Below are 13,680 nucleotides of genomic sequence, written 5' to 3'. Positions count from 1 at the left end.
ATTGACAATTTCCCGAACAGTCTTTGGAACTTATGCTCATACCTATTTAGTTTATACTCTATCCCTCTCCAGATTGATTACGCAATATCACCAGCGAATCTGCATCCATTCTGCAACTGCAATGCAAGAGAGAGAGAGACGCGCACACATACACACGCACATAATATACACAGAGAGCCGAGAAGAGATAAAAAGCACAATCTACTTTTTCGTTCATGTTTTTTGTAAGAATCAAATCCACCACTTTTTCTTGAGACCCAAACCCAGGCAGGCAATAAATAGAGTGATGTCTCCTGTTATGTCTCTATTTCAACAGAAAGATTCCCACTTTGCTATCATATTCTAATCATACTCTACACTCATCTATATCTAATACTCTTGACATATGAAAGGGAGTTCTGATTTTCTCCAATATCAAGCATGGCAGCTTTGGAAACAATCCATTACTAGTGAGAGCATTACATTCACAATTAAGAAAACCTAGATTTTATAGAACTTGAAGCTGTGAATCTCGAGTTTCAACTCAGAAGAACAAGTTTTAATACTATTGGATTTACATGATCGGAATGTGAAGACACGAGGGTGATAATAATGCTCAACCAAGTCATTCAAGTTCAGTCTGCAAATCGTAAGTGTCGTAGAATATCCATCAGTGGACACAACAAAGCAACTATTTGCCGCTAATTAGCAAAATTACAAACGGTGAATTGTTTACAATTGGGTGACAAAAATCGATTCAACAAATTTGGCTCTCATTTTGAAGCCAGTTATAATAATTTATAACAGAATAGAATGAACTATATCAGCTAATATAATGTCAGCTAAATGGTGGAGGTATAATAGAGAGTACCTACGTGGTTGATTACATGTTGGAATTGGTAAACCAGGGGCATCCAGAAGTCTTCACTCTTGAGATGATCTCTCAGTAAACATCTTTTTATTGCTTCTTAAGACAGATGGTTGCCATTTCTTTGCTTCGCCAATCTGCCCTTAAATAGGGGGGTTAGTAATTTAGGGGCTGGAACATTTTCACTTCATTTTTATGCTCTTGTGAGGAGCTTGTCAGCCATCATGATCTTATAACTTGCATGAGGGCCTTCCGACGTATCCCGCACATTCACATGCCAACCCATGGCCTTCCCAATGCCTTGAAGCTCATCCATGACTGCAACGGAGTCTCGAATGTACACTCGTCCACCTGGTCTCAGTATTCTATCCATCTCAAGCATTATGGTTGATATATTGCACCTGAAACACGCATCAATTTGACAGTTGGTACCCATCACAATGATTTTCAAATTCACTCCGTTGATCTCATTGGAATACATTATTATGAATTAGGGGAAGGAAAGGAGTGTAAACCAGGAATAGATTACATCTATAGAAAATCAAACAGAGAAATCGAATTAATATGGGATACCTTTTCCTTTCGACTGAGAACAAACCAGCTGCATGCAATAAGTCGTAGGTTCTTGGATATGTATCAAATGGTTCGCACCTGACATGTTACAATATTGTTGTTCTGTTTTCAGTAATCAACATTATCTTTTTATATCAGTGTAGTTTAAAACATGCATCCAAAAGCTTGATGCTAATAAATTTATGAAATTTTCTTATGTTACCAATCGTGCATAACTCCAATAAGTCCACGATCATAAATAACAGGCAAGGTGTTAGGCCCACTAACAGGAACAACATTCAACACCCAGCAATCTAGTTTAAGATCAACCAACGCCGCTGCAAATCTGTTAACACAAGATCTTAAGCAAATATATCATGGGAAGAATGAAGAAGTGGTAGATCAGGTGGTTGGTAAACATACCCTCCAAATCCCGCTCTCATATCCATTACATTTCTTAGTCTGAACGTTTTCCAATGAAATGCACGAACATAGCTGTCTATTATCTCATTCCAGTATTTAGATTCTGCCTTGAAGAGCTCATTTCGGGAAATGTACGCATCATATTGAATTGTCTGAAGCCTACCAGGTGGTGTATGCAACCGTTCAGGCCAAACAGTGACATTTGCCCCATAACCATCTTCTGGAAGACGGGAGATGCATGTCTTAAGATCTACATTCCTGTCTCCAAAGAAGTAATCAAAGATTATGCACAAAAATCACATAGAAAAAAACTAACTCTACAAAGAAAGGAAAATATAAGAACACACACTACAATTCTCTAAGAATCATACCATACTCTATCTGGGTCGTCATCTTGGTCACAAAGTGGAGGTTTAGTTTCTGCCTGACGATTTAGATAACAACTATTATTTAATGGCTTCTGCCAAATTGCAATATATCCATCTTTTTTCACGAACTCCCAACATAGTCGGGTGGTCAAATTGAGCATCTCTGACAACCAAAAGGAAAAATTCACACGTAAGCAACACTTGAAAGTTCAGAGAAAAGATCAGGTCAATTTCACCCGAACTAACAAAAAGTAGGTGTATACAACATATAAGTTGCCACAGGACTCTTAGATGTTTGTTCTTATCATCTCAATCTTGTATCAAACAGGTTGTATTACTTATTCTAGAAGGACAAAAGGAACTTGCAAGATAAGAGTGTTCGTGTCACTAAGAAACTGTAAAGTGCAAAAATTTCAAAGCTCTAACTGAGAATTGCCCTTCCAGAGTGCAGGCCAAACTCTTAAGGCAAAAACACACCATCGGCAGGGGATCTTAAGTAAGCTTTTAGTTACCTTCCCACTGTTCCTCCAAAACTTCTTCATGCTTATAAACAGGTTGTGCTGCCCACGCAAAGTACCCACCGGCCCTGAGCATTCGGTTAAGCTCAAGCAGCAAAATGCCATCTTCATAGGACAAGTTGAAGATTAGAAATCAACAGACATGAGACAAACCTAAAGTAAATATGCTTCACAGAGCAAAGCTTCACTAGGCAAATAATTTAGCTAGACAATGCCTGGCACATTGGAAACATTAATTTCAAGAAACCTATTAGAAATAAACTGAGGTCTTCATGAGCAACAAAGTAAACAGGCAATCTTGATGTTTATTTAGGACAACAATGATTTACGGCCCAAGGCGAAAGAGTAAGAAGTTTCACTCTGAAAAAGTGTTAGGGAGTACGAGTTATAGTGCTAAGTACCCTAAAAAGAATTTTACTTCATACAATAGTTTTCGTTTGCTCATTGAATCTGATATCAAGCACAGCTAATGAACGTCTAGAACTGTTCTAGCGAAGAAAAATGCCTTTCTTAAATTGAGTACCAAGGAGAATTTCACTCTTTACCCTGTTCATATTTACGTGATAAATAATGGATGAGATTGAAAAAGAATTACCATCACGGGTCCAGTTGATTCTGCATCGCGAACAATGTATCAAGTCAAAAGCTTGACTGGGATACAATAAGCGATGAGTAGCAAATGCAGCAACCATTGCAGGTACACCACGTTCAAGAGCAAACTGAATCTGATTCTCGTGAACATCTTTTGGAGCAATGGACATGGTAATGACATTCCGAGACAGCAAATAGGCGCCAAAACTTGCAACACCACATCCAATATCCAAGACAACGCGAGTATGGTGACCAAATGCAATATCAGGGATCATCTAGTTAACATGAAGAGAAACAGCATAAGATGCCATGCCACCAAATGCTTAATTTACATTCTGAACTTTCAGAATTACAGTTTTATTTACCTTAGAAATATGATCCAAATATTCGTCTGCACCATGTATAAACTGTGTCCCACCTCCAGGAAATTTAAACTTATCTTTGTCTCTGGTAATCCAGTTTTGGCCCCCTTTATCCTCAACCAGACGAGTATGAGGAACATTGCTGAACCAGACCTAACACCAATGATACGCCTAAGTTAGAAAAACTCCAAAACCAGACCTACGCTTAAGTTAAGAAAGCGCCAAAACCAGACCTAAAACCGATGATACGCCCAAATTAAGAAAACTCCAAAATACTTTCACAAAAGAAACAACTTTTAATTAGTTGTAGCAGTTTCAAATCGTTCAATTTCTGTAATTGGAACTATAAAGCGAGCAATACCTGGTCTCTGCTTCTTGGCCAATGGATTGGGGTCTGGTACCCCTTCGGCGGAGGGATCAAGCAATTGAAACCTCCACCGGCGACTGGGCAATGCCTCTCGAACTTTTCCCCTTTCTCCACTGACTTGAGCTTTGAAATTGCGTCCACATTGTCCAAACAAGGTATATACTCACTCATGTTCTGAGGGCAGAGGGCAAACTTCTTAATCCGGAAGCTCCGAGAACCGCCTTCGCCATTGTCAACCTCCGTGGAATTCCCCCTGTTCTCCACGTATTCAGGATCCAAATCCCCGACCTCAAATTGATCCGACATTGTTCCATTCTCGTCCACAATTCCAAATCTCTGCACCGAATCGGAGGGCGGAGGGGGATTCGGAGCGAGCAACGGCGATGGAGTTGGGTCGAGATTCAATGTCTTATCAGGAAGCGTCTCCGTGTCATTCTGTTGAATCAGAGTAGAGGTATTGAAGTGCTTGTTGTAGTTGGGTGAAAGTGAAACCGTAGGAGCTTGACTGGTGCTTTGGAAGAATATAAGCTGCTGGTACCCATCGGACCAGTGCTTCCCAAAGTAAAAGAAGGTAACAGAAACAAAAACAAGAGTAGCGATCTTGAACAATGGAGGAGCTCGAAATGAATCGCCGTTCACAAGCGAATCAGATCTCATTCTTGCTGAATTCCAGAGTCCCAGATCTCAGATCTTCTCCACTTCTCCAGCTCTCTCTCTCTCTCTCAGGAACTTCGACACTTTCTCTACAATCGAAGCAATTGGGAGGCGGAATCGGAGGAGGAGAATTTGCAGAATTCAGCTCTCCAACGTATAAACAATAATATCAATATGGGAGTGAAGTTAACGGATTTTGAGGAAGAAAATACGACGATTGCATTTTTACATTACAACATTAGGCGTCGTGTCCGAAAAGGCGAGGGAAATTGATGCGGGTTCTCACCCCGAGTTGCACCGAGTTTCCGTATCACCTGCCTGAGAAGATGCCACGTGTTAAGACCGGGTCCATAAATGGAATGCCGTTTACTCCGGTTTCCATATCCAACGTCGGTGGCCCACGAGCTCATAACCGTGGGTTACTTCTTCTTATAAGCCTTACAAATGGCGTTTCCAAAAAAGGATAAATTCGCTGAATTTTCTCATTTTCCCGTGAAAATATTTTGGATTTAATTATTATTATTTTTGTTTAAAATTTGTGTAATTAATAATATATGAAAAGAGAGAGAATATATGGAAGTTCTTAATCTCATATTTGATTGCATGATGAAGATGAAAGTGGAGATTAAAACTACATAAGTTTGTTATTGAGAAGGGAGGGATCTAATTTAAAGGTGGGGTGGTAATCATGCCAGAGGAAAGCACCCATTGCGAATTGTCGTTTGTAGGGCAAGTTGCCATGAGTTGGGAGACCGTACTCGAGGAGAAGGCGGTCGAGCTTCCATTCAGGCATGTTCTCGTAGTCCATCTTCGAATATCTGGGATAGTGAAGTGGCATTTGAAAGAAGTTGTCTCCTCCTTGTTTCTTCTCATTGTTCTCCATTTTTGAATGTGGTGTGGGCTTGGTGGCGGCTGGGAGGTGTCTTTTAAAGGGGAGAGAGAGGGATGGAGAGGGCGGCACGAGAGGCATGGAGTTGCTCACAAGGATTGTTTGATGCAACTTCTCATGCTATGCGTTTGCTCATCAACAACTTGGCTGGCGCTTCATCGCGTTCCTCAAATTTGTTAATGGACTGCGTCTTGGTCGTTTCACTATTGGGCCTTTCCAACAACTCTTCCTCTGGATTTGGACTTTCTATTGGGCTCCTTTATCGATACAACATGTATTTCTATTATTATTTCGATACATGAGAACTGTGGGACCAAATTTGAAAAGATAATAGTTGAAACTCTACCTAATATTTTATGATATCTCAAAACTAGTATCTTATCATTTATCTATAAAAAAAAAAATAATAAAATTATGAGAGTTGAGGTCAAAGATATATTTTTATTTGTTATTATTTAAATTTACGTGGGAGACTCCACCTCAGGTGGATAGAGGAAATAAACATTTTTTATAAGGGCGTGCAGATCTTTCTATTTTAAAGTCACGAGGCTGACGATGATGTGTAACGGGCGGAAGCGGACAATATTTGTTAAGGGTGGGCTTGGACGGTTACAAATGATATCAGAGCTAGACATCGGGCAATGTGTCAACGAGGACGCTAGACCTACAAAGGGGTGGATTGGATATCCCACATTGGTTAGAGAGAGAGAAACGAGGATTGGATATCCCACATTGGTTAGAGAGAGAGAAACGAGGATTGGATATCCCACATTGGTTAGAGAGAGAGAAACGAAGTATTACTTATAAGGGTGTGAAGACTAATGTGCCAGCAGAATGTTAGGCCCCAAAAGGTGACTTGTGAGATTTTACATTAGAGAACGTTAAGCTTCTAAGAGGGTGGATTGTGAGATTATATATAGGTTGAAGCCCTTCTTATAAGAGCGTGAAAACCTCGAGAACGACCATACTTAACGAGGATGGAAACTTCTCCCTAATAAGCGCGGTCTACGTAACGCGAACAATATAAGAAAGTAGTGGATTAAAATATATTTTAAAAATTGAATTATATGTATATATATTACATAATAAGAAAGATGGGGGTAGGTGGAAATAAGGTGGTTTAATAAATACCGTGGGTGCGGAATTTAGGGCTTCACCAAGTGCGTAAATATCCAAACGAAGACTTTCTCATTATTTTATTTTTATTATTTTTCAACCTCTTGTCTTGTTCAATAATCTTGATGACGGAAGAAAATCAGAAAAATTAATTTAATTTAACGTAAGTTGAGATTCTTTCTCAATAATTTAATTATTGAATTAAGACTTAACGCACCAATCCAACATAATTTTTATCGTTTTATTTGTATAACAATTTATAAATTATTTTTGTAGTTTTTGAAAATTAAGTTTATAAACCCAAAATAAAAAATGGAATTGACACAAATTTTGTTTAAAGAAAACAGCTCAGCAAGGTTAGTTTGACTTTGATTTTTCTCACACTTTAAAATATAATAATATATTTTCCATTTATTTTAATCCGCCTATTGGAATTATATAACCTACCAGCGTCCACCACTTCATCTTCCATATCAATGGCATCCTTTTCCAGACGCCTACTCCTCTTTGCGGCGGCGCTACTCGCCGCCGCTGAAATCGCAACCTCCGCCAACCGATGCCCAGACTGCGGAGCTACCGGCGTTCCCTATCCTCTGAGCACCAGCCCCACATGTGGGGATCAATCGTACAAGATCCGGTGCGACGCAGGCTCACTGAAATTCGATACGCTGAACAATACGTACCCGATCATCGCGATCAACCCATCGGCCCAACGGCTGGTGATCCGGCCGTCTAACTTCCTCCGAGAAACGTGCGTGACAGAGGATATTGCTCACGGAGGAATCCAACTGAACAACAGTTTACCCTTCAACGTCACGAGCGGGAACACGATCCTGTACTTCAACTGCACGGATTCGCTTCTGCGCTCGCCGTTGAACTGCTCGTCAACGAGTTTGTGCCATTCGTACATCAACGGCTCGAGAGGGGCGGCGGCGTGCGAGGCGGCGCCACTGTGCTGCACGTTTCGGGCGGGTGGGTCATCGAATTCGTACATGATTCGGGTGAGGGAGTCGGGGTGCAGCGCGTACACGAGCTTTGTGAACTTGAACCCGAGTTTAGGACTGTTGCAATGGCCTGAACCCGGGTTGGAGCTGCAATGGCTTTCGCCGATGGAGCCGGTTTGTAATTCGCAGGCTGATTGTGATGGGAACGCGGCTTGTGGTGTTGACCCAAGTGGGACCGGGCTGAAACGTTGTCTCTGTAATTCAGGGTTTCAGTGGGACCCTGTTGCTGGACTCTGCTCCCAAAGTGAGTGTTTGACTTTTCTTCCTTTCTGACCGTACTAAAAAATTAGAGCTTGATTGAGGATCGTGGTTGATTTGCTTGTTTTTACAGACACGTGTCATGATCCTGACGGTTGTAAGAAGTCCCGAACTGCACTAATAGCCGGTAATTTTGATTGATTACTTCAATATTAATTTAACTAATAAATAGAAAATTTCAAAATAGTTTAATTAATTATTAAAAAAATAAAAAAATGAATACATTTGTTCATCCAAAAGACATTGTAAATATTTAGAAATTATGTGCATAGGCATTGTATCCGGCGTCGGCGCGGCGGTGTTATTGTCAATAATAGCCATGTTAGTATACAGACGACATAGAAGAGCGAAAGAAGCTCAAGATCGCTTAACAAAGGAGCGTGAAGCAATTCTGAATTCCAACGGCGGAGGCGGAAGGAACGCAAAGATCTTCTCCGGAAAAGAGATCAAGAGGGCCACCCACAATTTCTCCGCCGATCGCCTCCTGGGTGTCGGCGGCTATGGTGAGGTCTACAAAGGCATTCTTGGGGACGGTACCCCTGTAGCCGTGAAGTGCGCCAAGCTCGGAAACGCAAAAGGCACCGACCAAGTCCTGAATGAGGTCCGAATACTCTGCCAAGTTAACCACCGGAGTCTTGTGTGGCTCCTTGGGTGCTGCGTTGAATTAGAACAGCCAATTCTGGTGTACGAGTATATCCCCAACGGCACTCTTCTGGACCATTTGCAAGGTAGTAAAGAGACAAGGGCATTAACATGGGAGCAGCGGCTCCAGATCGCGCAGAGCACAGCAGAGGGACTAGCATACCTTCATTTCTCAGCAGTTCCACCAATCTACCACCGAGACGTGAAATCCAGCAACATCCTACTAGACAATAAGCTAAACTCCAAAGTTTCGGATTTCGGCCTCTCCCGATTGGCGGAAACAGATTTAAGCCATATCTCAACTTGCGCGCAGGGTACTCTGGGGTACCTGGACCCTGAGTACTACCGGAACTACCAGTTGACGGACAAGAGCGACGTGTACAGTTTCGGAGTGGTTCTTTTGGAGCTGTTGACGTCGCAGAAGGCCATCGATTTCAACCGGGAGCCTGACGACGTGAACTTGGCGGTATACGTGCAGCGGATGGTGGAAGAAGAGAAATTGGTGGATGTCATCGATCCGAGGCTGAAGAAGGGAGCCACGGACATGGAGGTTGACACGATGAAGGCTTTGGGGTTTCTGGCAGTGGGATGCTTGGAAGAGAGAAGGCAGAATCGGCCTTCCATGAAAGAAGTGGTGGAGGAGATTCAGTACATCATAAGCGTCGCCACTGCCAAGCCTTAAAATCAGTAAACACAGAACAGAAACAGAGGATGAAGCAATGAATGCGCTCAATAAACACCTTTTTCTTTTTTAACGCACGACTGTGATTCTACGAGCCTCACAGCCAATCGGATGCGGCCAAGGGTTTTTGTAGCTTTTATGGCCTCGTCCATAAAATTTTCCGATGAGCTGGCCGTCTTTCAAACCACTCCCTTCAACCACCAGCAAGTACGGAGTCAATCGCATCTGATACAAATGTCTCAAATTTTATTTCTTCTACTTAATAATTTTTTAGAGTTAATAATGTAATATTAATAATTTTATTTCTGTACTAATATTTTCGAAAATATTAATTTTTGTAAGAGTATTAATAAAATTAGCGAAAGTTTTAGCTTATTTTTTAATTAAAATATTAATAATTTTTATACAAAATTATCGGTATAATTAAATTTTCGATTTTTAGATACAAAATTCTATGGATTATTTATTTATTTATTATTAATTAATATAGGCTTGAAATTTTGTGCATGTGATATTTCGCGGAAACATGGATTATTATCGTAGAAGTGACGATATTTCGACGATTTCAACCATAAGGGAGGAAGATGGAGATTTCTGTTGCCCAATAAATTCGGTCGGCATTTCATTCACTGAATTGCCCGATAAGCCTTTCTTCCCTCGGCAGGTATCCTTTTCGGATCATAATACGGCGACGAACCAACCGTGAGGGTCCTACCGCGGGAAAAACTGAGCGCTCTCGCGGTCGGTTGACTAGTCGCAACTCGACTTCGTTTCCGGTTCAGCTCGGGTTCTGATCTCCTGAGATCTAAGGTAATTCTGTCTTCCATTCTTCTTTGTTTTTTCTGCTAGATCCGTGGTTTAATTGCGTGTTCTATGATTTTTGAGATCGGGAGGGAATTTGGAGCTTTTGAAAGCGTTCTTTGGTGTCGTATGAATGTTTAATCTGACAATGTGGTTGCTGTTTGTTTCGAATCTGAAATATTGACTCCGTAATCCATCTTCCGTGTCCGACTATCTGATTTGATTTCTTTGCGCTGGAAACTTGTTAATTTGATTTTTTTCATTGATTCGAAGAGTGCTTTGATAATTAAGTTGTTTGGCTCTGTGTGATGGCAGATCTGATAAGATTGCGGCTATTCTCAGTTTACCTTTTTTATTATTCATATTGCTTATAGATAAGAATTTATATGAGACAGAACAATGAATCATTTTGATAAGGTTACGATAATTTTCATTCTCTTTTCGTTTGTGTTCGGCTAATTATTTAAATGCTTTAAGTTAGAACTTCAGGACTAACCTTATATCTTTTATGATTCGCCTGTTAAATTCATCCTTACAAACCACCTAAGGAAACAAACACAATAATTTGATGTGAAGTTTTTGCTTTAGTTTCCAAAAAATATGGGTCAATTATACTAAAATAATTTTATTGGACAATCTAGGTAATTAAATGAAATCATACTGTGCAGCATGCCAAAATCTTTTGTTTAGGCATTTTCCTTTAAACTATCCTTCGATCTGAATTCTGATTACTGTATTTCAATCCTTTTGGTGGAGAAGGAAATTCTCAGAGATTGATTCTAATACAGTTTTCAAAGTGAATTTTCAGGTTCTTGGTTTTAAAACAAATCGTGAATTTCAATGTTATCGTGTACGCTGAAATTTACCAATTTGTTATTTGGTAAAGGGAAGAACGCGTTCTTTTTTTGACTAAATTTTCATTCCGATTTTTTTTTTGAAAATAGTTTCCAAAAGAACTCTAGCCTTTTGTGAGATGGTTTTTGATGTTTAGGAACTGGACTATTTAAATTTTCAATGATGTAAAAAACAAAACTTCCAGATGTGGAGACGTTCAAATGTTTGGAGCAGTATTTATGCTGCTACAAGGTTCTTGAGTTCTCGTTGACAGCTAAATATTTTGTAATTATTGTGGTAATCGCATGGATCAATGTTTAATCTGCTGGCTGCTTTTTTATATTTTGAGATTTCTTTCAAACTTTGTTGGTCAAGTGAGGAGTCTCTTATCTGCCTCTCTCTAGGTCCCTCTGTGGATGGTACTGACTGCTGAGTGTCATGTGAGTCCATTTTTCTTTGCTAGGATATATACATGTACAAGCCATGCATGGGTTCAAAGATATAAATACATCTTTCTTTGCATAGATATATGCACATGCATCCGTACAAAGTATAATAACTTTTTTTTTTCTTCGTTCTTCTCCTTGGATCTTGTCTTCTTAAACGAGTGTCAAAGCTATTTTCTTTGTCATTGACCACAGAAAGCAGAATTTACCACATCACAATGAAGGCACTTATTCTTGTTGGAGGATTTGGAACACGTTTGAGGCCGTTGACCCTCAGTGTCCCCAAGCCACTTGTTGACTTTGCTAATAAACCCATGATCCTGCACCAGGTATTCCCCCTCCCCCTTTTATCTTCCTCCAGACCCCATTTTTCAAGAAGCTCCTAGTACATCCTGCTAATATTATGGTTATTTTTGTACCGTTTATTTCAATGAAATATTGACATGAAATTAGCGATTATCTAATTCTGGTTGTAACAGAATTTAGAGAATATCTAAAATATATTCATTTTCTGGCAAACTAGAAACGAGTATAAATTAGAGAATGTCGCAAATTAAACTGCTTTTAAGGAGATGATTTCGTTTAATCATGCTGCTGTTCTGAAAAGCCTTTTTCTCCCTCACTGTTCAGATAGAAGCTCTCAAGGCTATTGGAGTGGAAGAAGTAGTTCTGGCAATCAATTATCAGCCAGAAGTAAGGAAATAACTCTTTTTTATTCACCTACTTTACTTGAGGTTTGCAGTGATAAATACAATAAATCTTTATTTCTGCAGATAATGTTGAATTTCTTGAAAGAATTTGAGAAAAAGCTTGGGATCAAGATCACATGCTCTCAGGAGACAGAGCCACTTGGAACAGCTGGCCCTCTGGCCCTTGCAAGAAACAAACTGGTGGATGATTCAGGCGAGCCGTTTTTTGTCCTCAATAGTGACGTTATCAGTGAGTATCCACTTAAAGAAATGATTGAATTCCACAAGAGTCATGGGGGAGAGGCATCAATCATGGTAACCAAGGTAAAACACTTGAGTTCAGATATACTTTTAACTTCATAGGCACTTAGTCAAGATTCTATCAAGTCAGTTGTTGATATATTTTCTTCTAGGTGGATGAGCCTTCCAAATATGGTGTGGTTGTCATGGAAGAATCTACTGGGAAAGTTGAGAAATTTGTGGAGAAACCAAAACTATTTGTCGGCAACAAAATTAATGCGGGAGTTTACCTGTTAAACCCCTCTGTTCTGGACCGAATTGAACTGAGGCCAACATCAATCGAGAAAGAAGTGTTCCCGAAAATTGCCGCGGAGCAAAAGCTTTATGCAATGGTACTGCCAGGGTTTTGGATGGACATTGGACAGCCAAAAGATTATATTACAGGACTAAGACTCTATCTAAGCTCCTTGAGGAAGAACTCTCCATCAATGTTAGCTGTTGGGTCTCATATTGTAGGGAATGTTCTGGTGGATGCGACCGCAAAGATTGGCGAAGGATGTCTGATTGGTCCGGATGTTGCCATTGGTCCTGGTTGTGTTGTTGAGTCAGGAGTTCGGCTATCTCGATGTACTGTAATGCGTGGAGTGCGAATCAAGAAGCATGCTTGCATATCAAGCAGTATCATAGGCTGGCATTCTACCGTCGGGCAATGGGCACGTGTAGAGAATATGACAATCCTAGGAGAAGACGTTCATGTGGGCGATGAAGTTTACAGTAATGGTGGAGTAGTGCTGCCGCACAAAGAAATCAAATCCAGCATTTTGAAGCCCGAAATAGTCATGTAAAGGTGTGTACTTGCAAATTAGTGGAATTCCTTTTTGAGAGCTGTAACGTAAAGTTGTCTTGAGTGAGTTATATCAGTTCTTTTACTTCCTCTTCATGGGCGCAGCATAATGTCACTGTCTGCTTCTTCAAGTTCTGTGAGCGAAGGTTCATCTCCTTTACCAAGGGCGTTTCTTGTCATGGTTCTACAGAGTAATATTTTTGTGTATATATGGGAATAATTCATCGTTAAATTTTCTGTTTCCTTTTCCGAAGTAAGATTATTTGCTTCATCTTCTTGACAATCGTCATTCGTCACTCCTTCAGGAATTACCTTTTCTGGTTCATATTAAAATTTTGATGTATAGTATATTGAATTATCTATTAGAAATACAGAAGCCTAATATTATCTGAAAATGGGGCAAAAGGGCACGAGTCTGCTGCAAACGTATAAATTTACAGAAGAGAAGGTAGGAGACCGAAGAGATGAAGCAGAGCCTTCCATAAGGTAATAATATTCTTTATTGGTTTTATTATATGGATCCTTCAAAAATCTGGATCCTATTACATCCATT

General features: G+C 40.1%; 3 protein-coding genes across 4 annotated transcripts; 2 read left to right on the top strand and 1 right to left on the bottom strand.

Moving 5' to 3' along the window:
* Nucleotides 1–586: 586 nt before the first annotated feature.
* LOC111809191 (probable methyltransferase PMT11) lies at nucleotides 587–5,201 on the bottom strand. The gene is made up of 9 exons (XM_023695575.1): nucleotides 4,023–5,201; nucleotides 3,665–3,814; nucleotides 3,304–3,574; nucleotides 2,703–2,813; nucleotides 2,194–2,353; nucleotides 1,823–2,080; nucleotides 1,623–1,745; nucleotides 1,421–1,498; nucleotides 587–1,248 (listed from the first exon to the last, which is right to left on the bottom strand). The coding sequence occupies exons 1-9, from the start codon at nucleotides 4,683–4,685 to the stop codon at nucleotides 1,041–1,043; spliced, it is 2,022 nt and encodes a 673-aa protein (XP_023551343.1). The 5' UTR covers nucleotides 4,686–5,201; the 3' UTR covers nucleotides 587–1,040.
* Nucleotides 5,202–7,124: 1,923 nt separating this feature from the next.
* Nucleotides 7,125–9,579, top strand: LOC111808865 (wall-associated receptor kinase-like 20). The gene is made up of 3 exons (XM_023695081.1): nucleotides 7,125–7,935; nucleotides 8,023–8,076; nucleotides 8,222–9,579. The coding sequence occupies exons 1-3, from the start codon at nucleotides 7,164–7,166 to the stop codon at nucleotides 9,271–9,273; spliced, it is 1,878 nt and encodes a 625-aa protein (XP_023550849.1). The 5' UTR covers nucleotides 7,125–7,163; the 3' UTR covers nucleotides 9,274–9,579.
* Nucleotides 9,389–13,470, top strand: LOC111808866 (mannose-1-phosphate guanylyltransferase 1-like). 2 transcript variants are annotated; one of them, XM_023695083.1, is made up of 7 exons: nucleotides 9,389–9,480; nucleotides 9,817–10,083; nucleotides 11,550–11,683; nucleotides 11,985–12,047; nucleotides 12,128–12,367; nucleotides 12,457–13,130; nucleotides 13,233–13,411. In XM_023695083.1, exons 3-6 carry the CDS (start codon nucleotides 11,573–11,575, stop codon nucleotides 13,126–13,128), a joined length of 1,086 nt encoding a protein of 361 aa, XP_023550851.1. In that variant the 5' UTR covers nucleotides 9,389–9,480; nucleotides 9,817–10,083; nucleotides 11,550–11,572; the 3' UTR covers nucleotides 13,129–13,130; nucleotides 13,233–13,411. The 2 variants fall into 2 exon arrangements, with proteins under 2 accessions (XP_023550851.1, XP_023550850.1); XM_023695082.1 differs by lacking the exons at nucleotides 9,389–9,480; nucleotides 9,817–10,083 and adding an exon at nucleotides 11,213–11,348 and having other exon boundaries at nucleotides 12,457–13,470.
* Nucleotides 13,471–13,680: the final 210 nt, after the last annotated feature.

This window comes from Cucurbita pepo, chromosome LG13 (assembly GCF_002806865.2).
Source record: "Cucurbita pepo subsp. pepo cultivar mu-cu-16 chromosome LG13, ASM280686v2, whole genome shotgun sequence".
NCBI lineage: Eukaryota > Viridiplantae > Streptophyta > Magnoliopsida > Cucurbitales > Cucurbitaceae > Cucurbita > Cucurbita pepo.
Note: the sequence above shows the minus strand (reverse complement) of the source record. Positions and strands in the feature narration are given on the sequence as shown.